Below are 15,872 nucleotides of genomic sequence, written 5' to 3'. Positions count from 1 at the left end.
AGTGTCCTGCTGTAGCAGGAACCACTTAAGGTAGTGAATTAGGTAGTAGTCCTACAACAGATAATGCACTAAGAGCTGATTGATGTGATTTATTTAAGGGCCTATGAAGTCACATAGCATCCAAGCTCCTTTAAGTGATATTTTATACTACTATATTGATTGTTTACCATTTTGCAAGCTACCAGCAGATTACAATAACTTCTGCTATGTATCAAGCCTGCTTATGATTTGTTTCTACCAACTATGCATTCTGAGCTAGACAACTCTGTAGCTATTTTTTTCCCTTGGGTACTTACCACATTTCAATCCTACACTTTCATTCTGGTATAGAAACACAAATTACAGATTACTAAACCTCCAGGAAGCTAGTAAGAACTGAATTAAACTACACACTTTAGTAAACAAACTACCAGAATGCAGCTCAAATAAGATTTTTAATACATTTCTAGTTTTTCCACATTCATTACTGCAGAAGTTTCCTTGACAAGTTACCCAGATCCAGTCTTAACAGGATACAGAGGTAAACTAGTGGAAAATTTCTTTGAAGACATGATATAAGGTGATGGGTAGGGTATTTCACAATTATAGCACTGTTTCATGACAGTATAATTAAAGTGAGGATAGTGAACAGATTCTTTCAGAACTTTATCCCCATCACTGAGGAAATACATTAATAACTTACTACTTCTGCAGACAAGTCTTCAGAAATCAGTGAGACATTTACCACACAAGTGAAAGACTGATATATAAAATTTAATAAGATCTTTAAAATAAATACACAAAAACCCTACGTGTCACACACATTTGTAATTTTAGGTGTTACCCACCTTGAACTAGAGTCATTACTTGAATACAATATAGGGCGATATCTTGTTTGAAGGCTAGTTGGTCCATGTCTACCTTCAACCAGTTTATTACTGGTGTATGGAGTATATGCTGTCAAGCTTAGGTAAGTCAAGTGTACTTTTTGCCATATCCTCACACTGTACTTTAGAAGATATGTACTAAACAAGTCCAATAAAAAAGTCACTGTCTGTGAGGTTTTGGGAAAGTGGTATCAGCTGAGAGTGAGCACATACCAGGCATCAAGGAATCACTTGACCCATATTACATAAATACTTAATTGGCAGAGGGATTCCAGATCCTGACCTAGTTGTAAGAGCATAATTTCAACTTTTCAGAAACCCAAAATCTGAAGCTTTAGATTCTGCAGAGGGACCAAGTCTTCCCCTCCGCATAGTCTATCTTGGCAGTGAAGTTTTTGGAGTTGCATAGGTTTTAGCTTCCTCAGGGGAAATACCCTTTATCCTTAAGAGCTTTGCAAAGTAGGAGGGTCATAGTTTGAAACCTGAGTGAATGGCTACAATGCCCGATGTTAGATTTCGATATTCCACCTTCAGAAAACCTGCATCTTCAACCATTGCCTTGAATTCATCCTGAAATATAGTAATAAAGAACATAAGAATAGCCATACTAGGTCAGACCAATGCACCATCTAGCCCAGTATCTTGTCTTCTGACAAGGGCTGGGGCCAGGTGCTTTGGAAGGAGTGAACAGAACACAGCAATTACTAGGTGATCCATCCCCTGTCATCCAGTCCCAGCTTCTGGCAGGGACACTTAGAGCACAGGGTTGTATACCTAACCATCTTGACTAATAGTTATTGCTAGACATAGCCTCCATAAGCTTAATTTTTTTTTGAACCCAGTAATAATTTTGGTCTTTACAACATCCCTGGCAACGAGTTCCAAAAGTGGACTGTGTTGTATGAAGTACTTTCTTATGTGTGTTTTAAACCTGCTGCCTATTAATTTTGTTGAGTGATCCCTGGTTCTTGTATTATGTGAAGGGGCAAACAGCACTTCCTGATTTACTTTCTCCACACCATTCATGATTGTGTAGACCTCTCTCATATCCCCATCAGTCATTTTGTGTGGGGGGAGGGGTAATTGTGAAATTAGCAGAAGTAAACTAGCATATGCCTTCTTAAAGGCCTAGTCTCTTTACCCATAACCCAGCTGACCCCATGGTGACAATCTACACTAAATGTTCAAGCAGAGCACCTTGTTACCTGGGCTGGAAAGCGTCGGATGCTTTCCACAAGGTACTGGTAGGATTTCCAATCTCCAGCAATAATCTCACCCAGAACAGGGATAACCTGGAAACTGTACAAGTCATAGAGCCTGCCCAAAGAGACGAAGCGCAGATTAACATGCAGACACCAAAATAAAACCACCTAGGAGTAACTTTTTCCTAAAGAGGAATTAATTAGTCTCTGTATATCACCTTTGCTGTGGATTTCTACAGAGTTTGGATTTAAGTGTGCGATAGTGTTTCGAGGGCTTAGGACTCTTCCACGTTTTTGTCCCAGCTCAAGAAAAACCCTCATGAGAGAAAAGAAAAAAAATTGACATATTCCAACCTGGAAATAAGGGGGTTGTTGACTTGACTAAATTCCAGACACAGAAATCTCCCTCCTGGTTTCAGCACACGATACGCCTCCTGTAGTGCCTGAGAGAGATCAAAAGTGGATGAACACACTGTAGGAAAGCACCCTCCCTATTATCATCTCATGAGGATGTGAAACATGGATGTTCCACCTCCTTGGGTTGGGCACAGTCCAAGCAGAAGAAAGACTCTGTTCTGGTTAAAGTCACCAAAGTGTCCTGGGATTTTCATAGGGAAAATAAAACATTTAGACTTGGACAATAATACCACCCACCTATCCATTGTGGGCCTAAAATTGTATGTATGCTTTAAATTGGGTAACATTCTCACATAAGTCCCTTTCTGCCAGGCTAAACTCAACCCACTCAGGTCAGAGAAGCTCAATATGGCTGCACTATTATATTTTTAAATTATATCTGTTGCTTTCGCGAAGAGATTGGCCTACTTTAGGATGGTTTTAAACATTAGGTATTGCAGCCTACTAGCAAATATCCAAAGATTCATAATAAGATTTCAAGCTACATCCACCTTCTTCCTGAAGATAGGAGATAACACTACAAAACCAAAGCAAAAAGAAGCGGACATGCAGAAAGTCATCAGTTGTGTAAACAAGTAATTACACTTTAAGGGATTCAAAGCACATGGAACATTACATGCAATTACCAGTTTGATCAAAAATATCCTCTCAGGCAGAACAGTTATAACCAATCAATCTCAAAATACCAGGTCCCAATTGGAATCGGTGACATTACTTGCTAGAGTGCTTACAAATATTTTCTAATTTTTAAGTAAGGACTACTCAGAGCTTCCCAGAAAAATGTATGCAAGTATTTATACCATGCTTATCTCCATGGTAAAAATCTGAACCCTATGATGCCCCTAGAATATTTATTAACCTCAATTTCTTTTCATTCAACCAAACTGTAGGGCTATATCCCAGTTTCTTTTACACGCGAGAAGTTGAAACAGAGGTTCCCTCATACAGGAGTGTTTCTTCTTTTCTTGATGCCCAGAAAGCCCAGGAGAACTGTATATCCCAAGACATGTTGCCCCTGCTTACCTGGTCAATATGAGTTACATTCCGTATTCCAAAGGCAATTGTGTAAACATCAAACTTGTTGTCATTGAAGGGCAGCTCTTCAGCATTCCCAACCACCCAGGACAAGCCTTAAAAAAAACACAAAAAACTCACATATATACCAGGAGCTGCTCATCCCAGAAAACTTTCAGAAAGACTAAATCTTCACTTTGTTTTGGCAAAGATAATATATATATAATAGGGCTGTCAAGTGATTAAAAAAATTAATCGCAATTAATTGCTCTGTTAAACATTAATAGAATACTATTTTAATGAATATTTTTGAAATGTTTTCCACATTTTCATATATATTGATTTCAATTACAACACAGAATACAAAACGTAGTGCTCACTTGATATTTATTTTTGATTACAAGTGTTTGCACTGTAAAAAAACAAAAACAGTATTTTTCAATTTACCTAATACAAGCACTGTAATGCAATCCCTTTATCATGAAAGTTGAACTTACAAATGTAGAGTTATGTACAAAAAATAACTGCATTCAAAATAAAACAATGTAAAACTTTAGAGCCAACAAGTCCACTCAGTCATACTTCATGTTCAGCCAATTGCTCAGACAAACAAGTTTGTTTACATTTGCAGGAGATAATGCTGCCCGCTTCTTGTTTACAATGTCGCCTATAAGTGAGAATAGGCGTTTGCATTGCACTGTTGTAGCCGGCGTTGCAAAATATTTATGTGCCAGATGCACTAAAGATTCATATGTCCCTTCATGCTTCAACCACCATTCCAGAGGACATGCGTCCATGCTGATGATGGGTTCTGCTCGATAACGATCCATAGCAGTGCAGACCGACACATGTTCATTTTCATCATCTGAATCAAAATCACCAGCAGAAGGTTGATTTTTGTTTTTCGTGGTTTGGGTTCTGCAATTTCTGCTTTGGAGTGTTCCTCTTTTAAGACTTCTAAAAGCATGCTCCATACCCCATCCCAATCAGATTTTGTAAGGCACTTCAGATCCTTAAATCTTGGGTCAAATGCTGTACCTATTTTTAGAAATCTCACATTGGAACCTTTTTTGCATTTTGTCAAATCTGCAGTGAAACTGTTCTTAAAACGAACAACATGCTGGGTCATCATCCAAGACTGCTATAACATAAAATATATGGCAGAATGCAGGTAAAACACAAAGCAGGAGACATACATTTCTCCCACAAGAAGTTCAGTCATTAATTTAATTAACACATTAACGAGCGTCATCAGGATGGAAGCATGTCCTCTGGAATGGTGGCCAAACCATGAAAGGGCACATGAATGTTTAGGCACATCTGGCACATCAGTGCCGGCTACAAAAGTGCCATGCGAACATTTGTTCTCACTTTCAGGTGCCATTTGTAAATAAGAAGCGGGCAGCATTATCTCCCGTGAATGTAAACAAACTTGTTTCTCTTAGTGATTGGGTGAACAAGTAGGACATAGTGAACTTGTAGGTTCTAAAGTTTTACATTGTTTTGTTTTGACTGTAGTTATGTAACAAAAAAAAATCTACATTTGTAAATTGCACTTTCAGGATAAAGAGATTGCACTATGGTACTTGTATGAGGTAAATTGAAAAATACAATTTCTTTTATCATTTTTACAGTGCAAGTATTTGTAATAAAAATAATGTAAGGTAAGTACTGCACACTTTGTATTCTGTGTTTTAATTGAAATCATTATATTTGAAAATGTAGAAAAACATCCAGAATATATAATTCTATTGTTTACCAGTGCGATTAAAACTGCAATTAATTGCGATTAATTTTTTTGAGTTAATTGTGTGAGTTAACTGCGATTAATCAGCAGCCCTAATATATAATTTTTAAATCATACTGTGATTCTTCTTTTTGTTAGGGAGGACACCTCAAGTTTATTCCTGCTACCCTTCAAGGTTCTGCATCATGGCAATTCCCCATCAGACAAGGAAGAAGGCCAACAAACTTGTTCCTAAATCAATCAAAGACTTCCTCCTCCCCACTGGAGCTAGGCATGCTCTACCCACAGTACTTCAGATTGGGGGAATGAGACGGAACCTACATCTTTAGCATGGCAGAAGAGAGCAACAGCTATTTGGCTGCCCCTATATGTTTTAGTGTAAGGATTCCCTTCTGCAACATTCTCACTATTACAATCACTCGTGGGGATAGGTTTTGCAATGAGTTGTATGAAGTCCACAAAACACTGAAAATGTACGCATTTGTTTTGATGTCAGAATGAGTTTCATGACAGAAAGCAAATTGTGGTCATGAATCCTATATGACTACAGAAGGAAGAATCATCGGGTGGAATTAAATAATCTTGGAGTCGTATACATTTTTAAAAAATAGATTAATACTGGTAGGAGCAAATGTCCTGTTCCATCCACAGATGGGAGTTCCCAAGCTTTATATGGATTTTATGAAATGCAGACATTTCATAAAAAGTTGCCCCAAAACAATATTTCTTTGTTTGAACACAGTGGTTATTGTCTCTCTGTTTATCAGCACTGGAGAGTAACAAAAGATTATTATAGTAACAAAGAAGATGATGGGCTACACAGGGGTAAGCAACCTATGGCACAGGTGCCGAAGGCGGCATGCGAGCTGATTTTCAGTGGCACTCACACTGCCCAGGTCCTGGCCACCAGTCCGGGGGGCTCTACATTTTAATTTAATTTTAAATGAAGCTTCTTAAACATTTTGAAAACCTTATTTACTTTACATACAACAATAGTTTAGTTATATATTATAGACTTGTAGAAAGAGACGATCTAAAAATGTTAACATGTATTACTGGCACGTGAAACCTTAAATCAGAGTGAATAAATGAAGACTCGGCACACCACCTCTGAAAGGTTGCCGACCCCCAGGCTACAACTAGAGGCCAGAAAGCCAGTGTTTGACTTTTGAGCTCCCCCTTCTGGAAGAAGGCATGAAGTCGGGGTAAGGGAGAAGAAATCAAGAAGCTGGAACTGATGCTAGAGAAAGGCATTTGAAAGCAAAATGATCTTATCTAGTTTCTAAGTCACACACTACACTAGATGACCAAGTTACTTCTATGAGAAATCATCAGCTTACTTAAGCAACTACTAAGGCGAGGGTGAGGGGTGGGGCAAGAAATCACAGACATTATTAAAGTCATTCAGTGTTGCATCAACACAATACAAAACGAGCCCTCTACAGGATTCCTTTACATCATTTTACCTACGTATAGCACATTTTCTTCTCCAACTTAAAAAAGAAGAAACATTAATTATCTTTTGGTGTTCACCAATATGTGCAATTCTTTTGAATAAGCCTGGGGGAAAAAATATTTTTACCTTGCTAATTTTTTCTCTGCTTGAAAGACATTGATCTGTTTCCCCAACAGTTATTTCTCTACGCACTACTTGCATCAATGAGGTAATCAGGAATGCAGAGAGAGCTGGGTGTAGTAATTGGTTTGGGGTATGTAACACTAAAAATTGTAGCTGCTCCCCCAAAAGTTCATCAAGAGGAAATGAGAGTTGAAATTCTGTTCACGTTTTCAATCAAGTTTTAAAAGTTTAAAAAGGTACTTCAAATGCTGAGACTGACTGTATTTTCCAGTTACTGTTGATAAATTTTTAGTTTACTTTGAAATAAGGACTGGTATTAAACAGTGTTTTTAAAGCCAATTTAAAACAAAGTTTTATATAAAATATACCACATTTAAATACATATAGTAAATCTTATTTAAGGAATGTTTCTGTAATTAAAGTGGGAGAGGGCAAACAACTATTCTACAAATACTGTGCATCAAGCACAATTTATTACTTACTTCTTAAATTAATCCTGATTGAAAGGACCAATGTGGTCCCCAAAAGGATTTCTAGAGATCACTCACTGAATTACCCCATTGACCTGCAAACTAAATATTTAATATGACTCAAATTCCAAAAGCACTATAACCTATTCCCTATTGGAGGTATTATCATCTCTATATAGGTTCCCCCCCTTTGGACTCATGACATTTTTATTTGCTGCTTTGATTTTTAAAGTATTGCTTATGAGATCTGTGGTGTAGTTACATTTTTAGGGCCAAACTATCCTGTTTTGTACCTATGCAGCTTGACTAAATTCAGTGGAATTGCACTGGTGTACAGAGCAGTATTTTGCTCACTGGATGATTTTGAAGGAGAATCAAACTCTTGGCTTCAGATTAATACTCAGACTCATATTTTCAAAGAGATACAAGTATTAAAGAGACTCACTGTGCCTCTATAGAGAGTATAACTCACAGTTGCAGAATTGTCATGACAATTGGCCAGCTCATGTACATCATCTTACTTACCCACTCTTTCCATACTGTTGAGGATAAAGAACCTACACCTGATATTTGTCCATCAGAACAGTTAGTGCTCCAGGCAAATAAGCAAGTAGAATTTTGGACTATCGCTACATAAGGATTGTTTTAATCTAAGTTTCTATCACTCAGAGACCTACTATAGAAGTGATATAATGCAGGACTTACCTTCAGAGTAGCCAAGATGTTGTGCTTTCTGCTTTCCAACCTTTAGCATTTCCTTATTAATGTCACAGACCACCACTTGGGAACCTCCTGGCAATTTAAGTTCCTCTTCCTGGTAACTCTTAGAGATTTCCTCCCATGATAAATTCTGATGGGATTTCAGTTTCTGTTTGATCTGGTGCTCCCACTGGGAATGAACATAATTGATAAACCGAAAGGCGATGTCACCTGTATTAGTTTTGAAAGGGAGATGCAAAATGTGGAATATTTTCTGACATTATAAAAATTAAATATTCAACAGGAAGTTAGGACTTCTAATATTTAGGTAAACTGGAACTAACATGCTCCCTAGCTTTATTTTTTTCGATGAAACATTAACAAGTCACTTTCCCCCATTACTGTTAGTTGAAACAGAGTTTCTATAAGTGTAAGGGGTGGCTGCTGGATCCCTAGAAGGACTAGATAGCCTAGCTGGTGATGCAGATGCCTGGCCGGGCTCCAGAGTCTTGCTGCCCTGCATGGGCCTATGCTGCTCTCTGGACTTTCCCTTTCCCATACAGGATGTCGGGGAATGCCCTCTTCTGGTGTGCTTCCCCTGCTTCTTAGCAGGTACCGAGGATTGGGACTGGTGCCAAGAGGCCAGTGGCAGTGGCGCACTTCGCACCCATGCTGCTGTGCTCGCTGCAGAGTCTGATCTCGGGGGCCGACTCCATGAGGAGCGCTTATGTCCCACTACTTTTTAGTCCTTGGCTGGAAGCTCTTGCAGATGTGACACATCACTAACGGGGGCTTCTCCCAAATACTTCAAGCAACTTTGATAAGGGTCGTTGATCTGCATAGACTTTTTACAGCGATCACAAGGCTTGAAGCCCAGGTCAGGGCATGCCTTGTCCCTGGGGTAAGTCCTAGAGGGGACTATCTAACTTATCTACAATACTATTTGCTAGTCATTAAGGGAACAAATAAACTACTTATCTAGAACTATTTACACAATGTGATGGGGTGGGGAGGGTAAAGAAAGCTTCCAGCACTGTCACTGGCAGTAAGAAGGAACTGAGGGAGGGGGCCAGTGGCGCCCTTATATTGGCGAATATGTATGCCACTCCTGAGGGCACCAGAGCTGGTCCTTATGGACACCACTGAGGGAAAAACTTCCTGCACTGATGCATATGGTGAGCACACACACCTAACATGGAATGGACATGAGCAACACATCTCAAAGAACAGCAATTACAAAAGGTAAGTAACCGTTTTTTCTATAAGTGTAATACTTTGCATATCTAGAGCAGCTTTATCCAAGGATCTCAAGTGCTTCAAAACATTAGAAAACTAAGAGTATGTCTTCACTACCAACATTAAAGTGCTGCTGCAGCAGTGCTTTAACATGGCTGTGTAGTTGTGGCAACAGCACTGTAAAAAAGTCACCCCCATGAAGGGAGTAGCTCCCAGCGCTGGTGTACTATCTACACTGCCACTTTACAGTGCTGAAACTTGAATCGCTCAGGGGTGTGTTTTTTCATACCTACCCCTGAGCAAGAAAGTTTCAGCGCTGAAAAGTGGCAGTGTAGACAAGGCCTAAGACTCAACCCTGCCCCTTGAAGAGTAGAAGTTATCATCATTCTCCAGATAGGGAAACTGAGGGACAGAGCAGTTAATTACTTGCTTAAGGTCATAGTGTGTGTGTGGCAGAACAAAGACTACAACCCAGTATTCCCAACTTCAGGCCCCTTATTTAGTCACCAGACCAGGGTCCCCAAACTTTTTATGTTGTGTCCCCGCTTACTCGTAATGTAATCTGTTTGTGCCCCTTGGAGGACTGAAGCTGCAGCTGGGAGCCAAAGCTGGGACTTGGGGCCAGGGCAGAGCAGGCCTGGGTAGTCCTCCCTCCCTGCCCTGTCTATACTGTACTTATTTTCCATTTGAATCTATAGGTAGATGAATTTCTGCTCTCCATTAAGGAATCCTTACTCCAGCAAATAGTATTCCTTGATAGTAATACTAGAAATAAAATGGAGTGCACCTGTCCCTCCAGCAACATCTAGCAGCTGAGTTCCTGGGTAAGGGTTCATTTGATGCAGCAGGATATCCTTCCAGAGCCGATGAATCCCCAGACTCATTGAATCATTCATTATATCATACTTCTTAGCCACACTTTCAAATACATGGTAAACTGAAATAAAATTACATTATAATGCAATACATGTCACTTTGAGGTAGCAGGGGATAGCATGCCACTTAAGTTCACTTCTATGTATTCACTGTCCTCTTCCTATGTCTATACTAACAGATGGACCTGTAAAGTCTCAGGCAAGAATCCTATTTTTTTAATTTCATTAGTTAGATTATCATATTTCACAAAGTTTATATTTTGTTACATGCATTTACTTTCACCACATTCCTACATTTCACCACATTCCCAATCTAGGAAACACCATGTAAACTAAGTGCAATTTGTTCTAAAAGTTATTTATAGACAGATTACCTGAAAGCATTCAGCTAAGCATCAACTTGCTAAGAAATTCTCATCCCTCAGATAGCTAATCCTTGAGCTACAGAATGCACCCATTTATTATAGGTTTAAATAAGCTATTATTTGTATTAGGGTAACTCTAACAACTTCCAACCAAGATCAGAGATCTGTTGTGCAAGGCAGTGTTCAGATACTGAGCAAAAAACACTCCCTAGCATAGAGTTCTCATTATAAATGTCCAGACACAGGGAGAAGAAAGAATATATGGAGAGAGCAAGTGACTTGCCTGGGAGGAGGAGGAGGAGAGATGTGTGTGTCACTCTCACCAGGAGATCAGCGACACAGCTGGAAATAGAACCCAGGTCTCCTCGGTCCATTTTGTTTCACAATAACTGGACCACACTGCCTCCTACACTACACCAGTCATTGGGGTATTCAACGGTCCAGCAGTCCCTTCCCCTCCACAGGGTCTCCCCATTCTCCCGCTAGATCCCCTGCCAAGTCGCCCCGCCTTGCTCCTACCCCCCTCACCTTTCTCCCCTTTCTCCGTCTCCGACACATCCTGGAACCCGAAGTGCGTCTCCCCCTCCGCGACAAGGCACCGCGCCCCACTGAAGAGCCCCCGACCTACAGACAGCAACTGCCTGTGGCGGCGGCTGTGCAGAGCCCTACAGGCAACCGCGCCGATGGAGGCCGCCATCTTTGTAGCGGCGTGAACTTCGCACTCGCAGAACGCGTCTCCGAGTCACGTGACGCTTCAGGCCCCGCCAATGGGAAGCCCTCCTGGAGAGGAGTAAATAAAGCGCGTGATTCTTACTGGCCCGACGACAGGGAGGGCGGGTTTTATTATGTAAACTAGGCCCGGGGAACGTAGTGCTGGGGCGAGAGGCTCGGGGTTACCGAGGGAACAGGGGCCTGGTATCTCTGGTGCCAGTGGCTCGTTCGCCTCCTAGCCAGAGAAATGGGCCTATGCAGCGCGACCCCGGATTTACCGCCCTCGCGTCTGCCCTGTGACACCGCACCGCGACCCCACCGCCTCTCCGCACCGCGACCCCGAACCTACCACCCCCTGTGTCTGCCCCGCGACCCCAAACCCACCGCCTCTCCAGCTCCGCACCGCAACCCCCGATCTTCCGCTTCGCGTCTGCCCCGTGACACCGCACCGCAAACCCAAACCCACCGCCTTTCGCGCCTCTCCCCTCTCCAGCTCCGCACCGCAACCCCCGATCTTCCGCTTCGCGTCTGCCCCGTGACACCGCACCGCAAACCCACCGCCTTTCGCGCCTCTCCCCCCCAGCTCCGCACCGCAACCCCCGATCTTCCGCTTCGCGTCTGCCCCGTGACCCCGCACCGCAAACCCACCGCCTTTCGCATCTTTCTGTCCCCCCGGCGCCGCGGCGCGACTCCAAACCTACCACCCTTCGCATCTGCCCCGTGACCCCGCACCGCGACCTCAAACCCACCGCCTTTCGCGTTTCTCTCCCCCTCCCCCAGCTCCGCGCGTCAGCCCCGTGACCCCGCACAGCAAACCCACCGCCTTTCGCATCTCTCTCCCCCCGGCTCCTGAAATCAACACCATTCTCTCAGGCGCTCATTTCTAATCTAACATCAGAGCCCACAACCCTCATTCAGTTCCCTAGCCCCATCCACATCACTGAACCAAGCAGGTGAGTAAGAGCTGCACAATAAATATAGGCAAAGTGGCACTTAGGGTACTACTTTCCAATAGCTCACAAAGAACCTCTAGCAGGTTACAAGTGTTAGTTAAGTTTAGTTGGCCTCATTTAAGGCTGATTTTTTTTTCAAACATGGACATTTGTATCAATGTATAGAACCATAATATGCATGGTTATAAAGACTCAGATCTATGAATGTATTTAGGAACCAAACTCCTATTGATTTCAATGCAAGTTATGCACCAAAATACCTTTGAGGATCTGGCCCATAGTCATGTTCACATGTAAGTCAAACAACTTTATAAACCAGTTTAACCACAACTGCTTTTAATACATGTTTGAACATGACTGAAAGCCTTGCCTAAGCAGAAACAGAGAGCTAGCCATTCCCCATTACTGCATTTAAAATTTAATTATGTCATTACAAATGTCAGGTACATGAATGTGTGGGTTATTACTCCATTGTGGTCTGATCTGTTTATTGACTTTTTTTTTTAGGTACTGAAGTTTGTTTAGCTTAGAACAGAAAATATAAAGTACCCAAAGCTTTGTACATTATTATTTAGATTGTGGTAGCACCCAAAATAATGTGTTACACACTTCCCCAAGCCAGAAAAAGACACAGTCCCTGCCTTAACATATATCCAGTCCAAGGACTCTGATCCTACAAGTTGTTCCATATTGACTCAGGGATCCACTTGTGTAGAACAACTTACAGGATCACAACCAAAAAAGATAGACAAATGGATACATTTTATAAGACTAAGATCCAATTCTGCAATTAATTTTGCATGGCCCTTCCCCTTTGACTTTTTGATTTTGGAGCCCCTTTAACTTCACTGGGGCTCAATGAGCGCAAACGGCTCTGCCTATGCAGAAAATTGTAGGCTGAGGGCCCTAGTGAGCAGTGTTCACAACTGATTACAGTTTACTTCTTATCAACCCCTTCTCTTAAATTAGTAGTTCACTCATGAAATAAATAACTTGATGATTTAGCTAAGTTTACATGGCTTTGCAGAAGTAATGGGTCTTCTCATAACATAAGAACGAGGGGACACCAAATGAAATTAATAGGCTGCAGGTTTAAAACAAACAAAAGGAAATATTTTTTCACACAACAGACAGTAAACCTGTGGTTAATGGTTGATGATTACTTGTTCTGTTCATTCCCTCTGAGGCAGATGACATTGGCCACTGGCTAGACGGACCTTTGGTCTGACCCAGTATGGCCGTTCTAATGTTCAGGAATAATTTAAAAAAGAGAATGGTGGCTTTGTGGACAAGCCTGGGGAGGGCATTCCATGTATATGAGGCAATGTGGAAGAAAGTGAAGAGACTTGAGGGAGAAGCAGATAATCAGACATGAAGGTTAACACTAATTTCTTCATAAATATGAAGATGAGATACTGAAGTACAAATAAAAAGAACGAGGCGTACTTGTGGCACCTTAGAGACTAACACATTTATTTGGGCATAATCTTTCATTGGCTAAAAACCCACTTCATCAGATGCATGCAGTGGAAAATATAGTAGGAAGATATATATACAGAGAACATGAAAAAATAGGGGTTGCCATACCAACTCTAACAAGACTAATCAATTAAGATGGGCTATTATCAGCAGGAGAAAATTTGTTTTAATTAATTTGCACACTGGACACCATTAAATTAGGCTTGAATAAAGACTGGGAGTGGATGGGGCATTGCACAAACTAAAAACTATTTCCCCAGTCAAATTTTTCCCCTACTGTTACTCACACCTTCTTGTCAACTGTTTGAAATGGGCCATCCTGATTATCACTACAATTTTTTTTCTCCTGCTGATAATAGCCCACCTTCATTGATTAGTCTTGTTAGAGTTGGTATGGCAACCCCCATTTCTTTGTATTCTCTGTGTGTGTGTGTATATATCTATATATCTTCCTACTGTATTTTCCACTGCATGCATCTGATGAAATAGGTTTTAGCCCACGAAAGCTTATGTCCAAATAAATTTATTAGTCTCTAAGGTGCCACAAGTACTCCTAATTCTTTTTGCTGATACAGACTAACACGGCTACCACTCTAAAGTACAAATGTACTTCTTCCTCTGGACCTCCTGACCGTGACCAGACACATTAACCTTCTAAATAAAGGTAATGTTGTACTAAGTTTGTTTTATCTTTCTAAGCATCTAGATAGCTAGTGGTACATTTCTGATGGATTCATCACCTTAGTATTTAGGCATCCACCTCTTGGTCAACAGACCATCTAGGGAATTTGTTGATCCATATAAAACTTTTCATACTTTTTTTTGGGTAGAATTAACATGCTAAAATGAAGCAGAGGTTCTTCTGGATTCCAAGAAACGTGGGATAGTAGCTGACACTCCCCAACCCTCAGGGTTATGGGGCGTGTTGCCTCAGATTTATGAGATACTGGATCCTGCAAGGGAGGCAGCATTTTATGGAGTCTCTGTCATAACCTGCAATCCTGCATATGTAACCCATTAGCAAGATGGAAACAACTACAGCCTGTATTGATATTTTGCTTTATACCTTGATTTTCCATCCAGTTTTAAAATACTAGTACAGGCATATGAATTGGAAAAGGGGGTGAACAGTGAGGTGACAAAATTTGCAGATGACATAAAATTATTTTGTGATGTCCAGTGAGGACTATGAGGAATGGTAAAAAGACCTAAAGAAGCTAGGTGAAAGGGCAACATGATGACAGATGAAATTAATGTTGATAAATGTAAAATAATGTACATTGGAGGGAAAAATTGGAACTACCTCTACACCTTAAAAGTGTTTAAATTAGATGGATCAGGTCAGGAAAAGGATCAGGGTATTGGTGTGGGCAGTTCAACAGAGATCTCTGGTCAATGTACAGCTGTGGTAAAAAATGCGAACAAAATGTTAGGATGTATAAGGAATGAGACGGAGAATGATACAGAAAGTATTATAATGTCATTGTATAAACTAGTGCTTCATCCTCACCTGGAATACAATGTTCAGTACTGTTCACTCCATCTCAAAAAAGATACTGTAGAATTAGAGGGAGTGGAGAAACAAGCGATGAGCATGATTAGGGGTAAGGAAAAACTCTTTTATGACAAGAGATTGAAAAGAGTGGTATAGTTTACTTTGAGAAAAAGCAAGAGGCCTGTGATAAAAGTATGATAAAAGACTAACTTCTGTTGGTGAAGGAGACAAGCTTTTGAGCTTACACAGAGCTCAGGCTACCAAGGAAGAGCTCTGTGTTAAGCTCAAAAGCTTGTCTCACTTCACAACAGAAGTTAGTTTAATAAAAGATATAAGAGCTCTGTGTAGCTGGAAAGCATGTCTCCGTCACCAACCAAAGCTGGTCCAATAAAAGATACTACCTCAGTCATCCACCTTGTCTTTCTAGTATCAGAGGGGTAGCCGTGTTAGTCTGGTTCTGTAGAAGCAGCAAAGAATCCTGTGGCACCTTATAGACTAACAGACGTTTTGCAGCATGAGCTTTCGTGGGTGAATACCCACTTCTTCGGATGAGCTTTCGTGGGTGAATACCCACTTCTTCGGATGCAAGTGCATCCGAAGAAGTGGGTATTCACCCACGAAAGCTCATGCTGCAAAACGTCTGTTAGTCTATAAGGTGCCACAGGATTCTTTGCTGCTTGTCTTTCTAGTATTTTTCTGTGATGTTATGATTCTGTAACATGCATATAACACAGGTTGATTTCATCTGTACGTGAAAGACCATA

The 15,872-nt window shown here is 41.0% G+C and overlaps 1 protein-coding gene across 1 annotated transcript; it reads right to left on the bottom strand.

Moving 5' to 3' along the window:
• Positions 1–737: 737 nt before the first annotated feature.
• COQ5 (coenzyme Q5, methyltransferase) lies at positions 738–11,248 on the bottom strand. The gene is made up of 7 exons (XM_044990103.1): positions 10,999–11,248; positions 10,018–10,167; positions 8,001–8,225; positions 3,509–3,615; positions 2,423–2,511; positions 2,072–2,183; positions 738–1,436 (listed from the first exon to the last, which is right to left on the bottom strand). The coding sequence occupies exons 1-7, from the start codon at positions 11,165–11,167 to the stop codon at positions 1,335–1,337; spliced, it is 954 nt and encodes a 317-aa protein (XP_044846038.1). The 5' UTR covers positions 11,168–11,248; the 3' UTR covers positions 738–1,334.
• Between the last annotated feature and the right edge of the window lie 4,624 nt (positions 11,249–15,872).

This window comes from Mauremys mutica, chromosome 16 (genome assembly GCF_020497125.1).
Source record: "Mauremys mutica isolate MM-2020 ecotype Southern chromosome 16, ASM2049712v1, whole genome shotgun sequence".
Taxonomy (NCBI): domain Eukaryota; kingdom Metazoa; phylum Chordata; order Testudines; family Geoemydidae; genus Mauremys; species Mauremys mutica.
Note: the sequence above shows the minus strand (reverse complement) of the source record. Positions and strands in the feature narration are given on the sequence as shown.

What these genes read in the sequence shown, in the direction of transcription:
- COQ5 (XM_044990103.1), bottom strand. Translation starts at nt 11,167, where the DNA reads ATGGCGGCCTCCATCGGCGCGGTTGCCTGTAGGGCTCTGCACAGCCGC. An exon ending in ACATCTTGGCTACTCTGAAG is followed by an intron (nt 3,616 to 8,000) that starts GTAAGTCCTGCA and finishes GTTTTTTTTAAG; the next exon opens with GCTTGTCCTGGGTGGTTGGG. An exon ending in ATGTAACTCATATTGACCAG is followed by an intron (nt 2,512 to 3,508) that starts GTAAGCAGGGGC and finishes GATCTCTCTCAG; the next exon opens with GCACTACAGGAGGCGTATCG.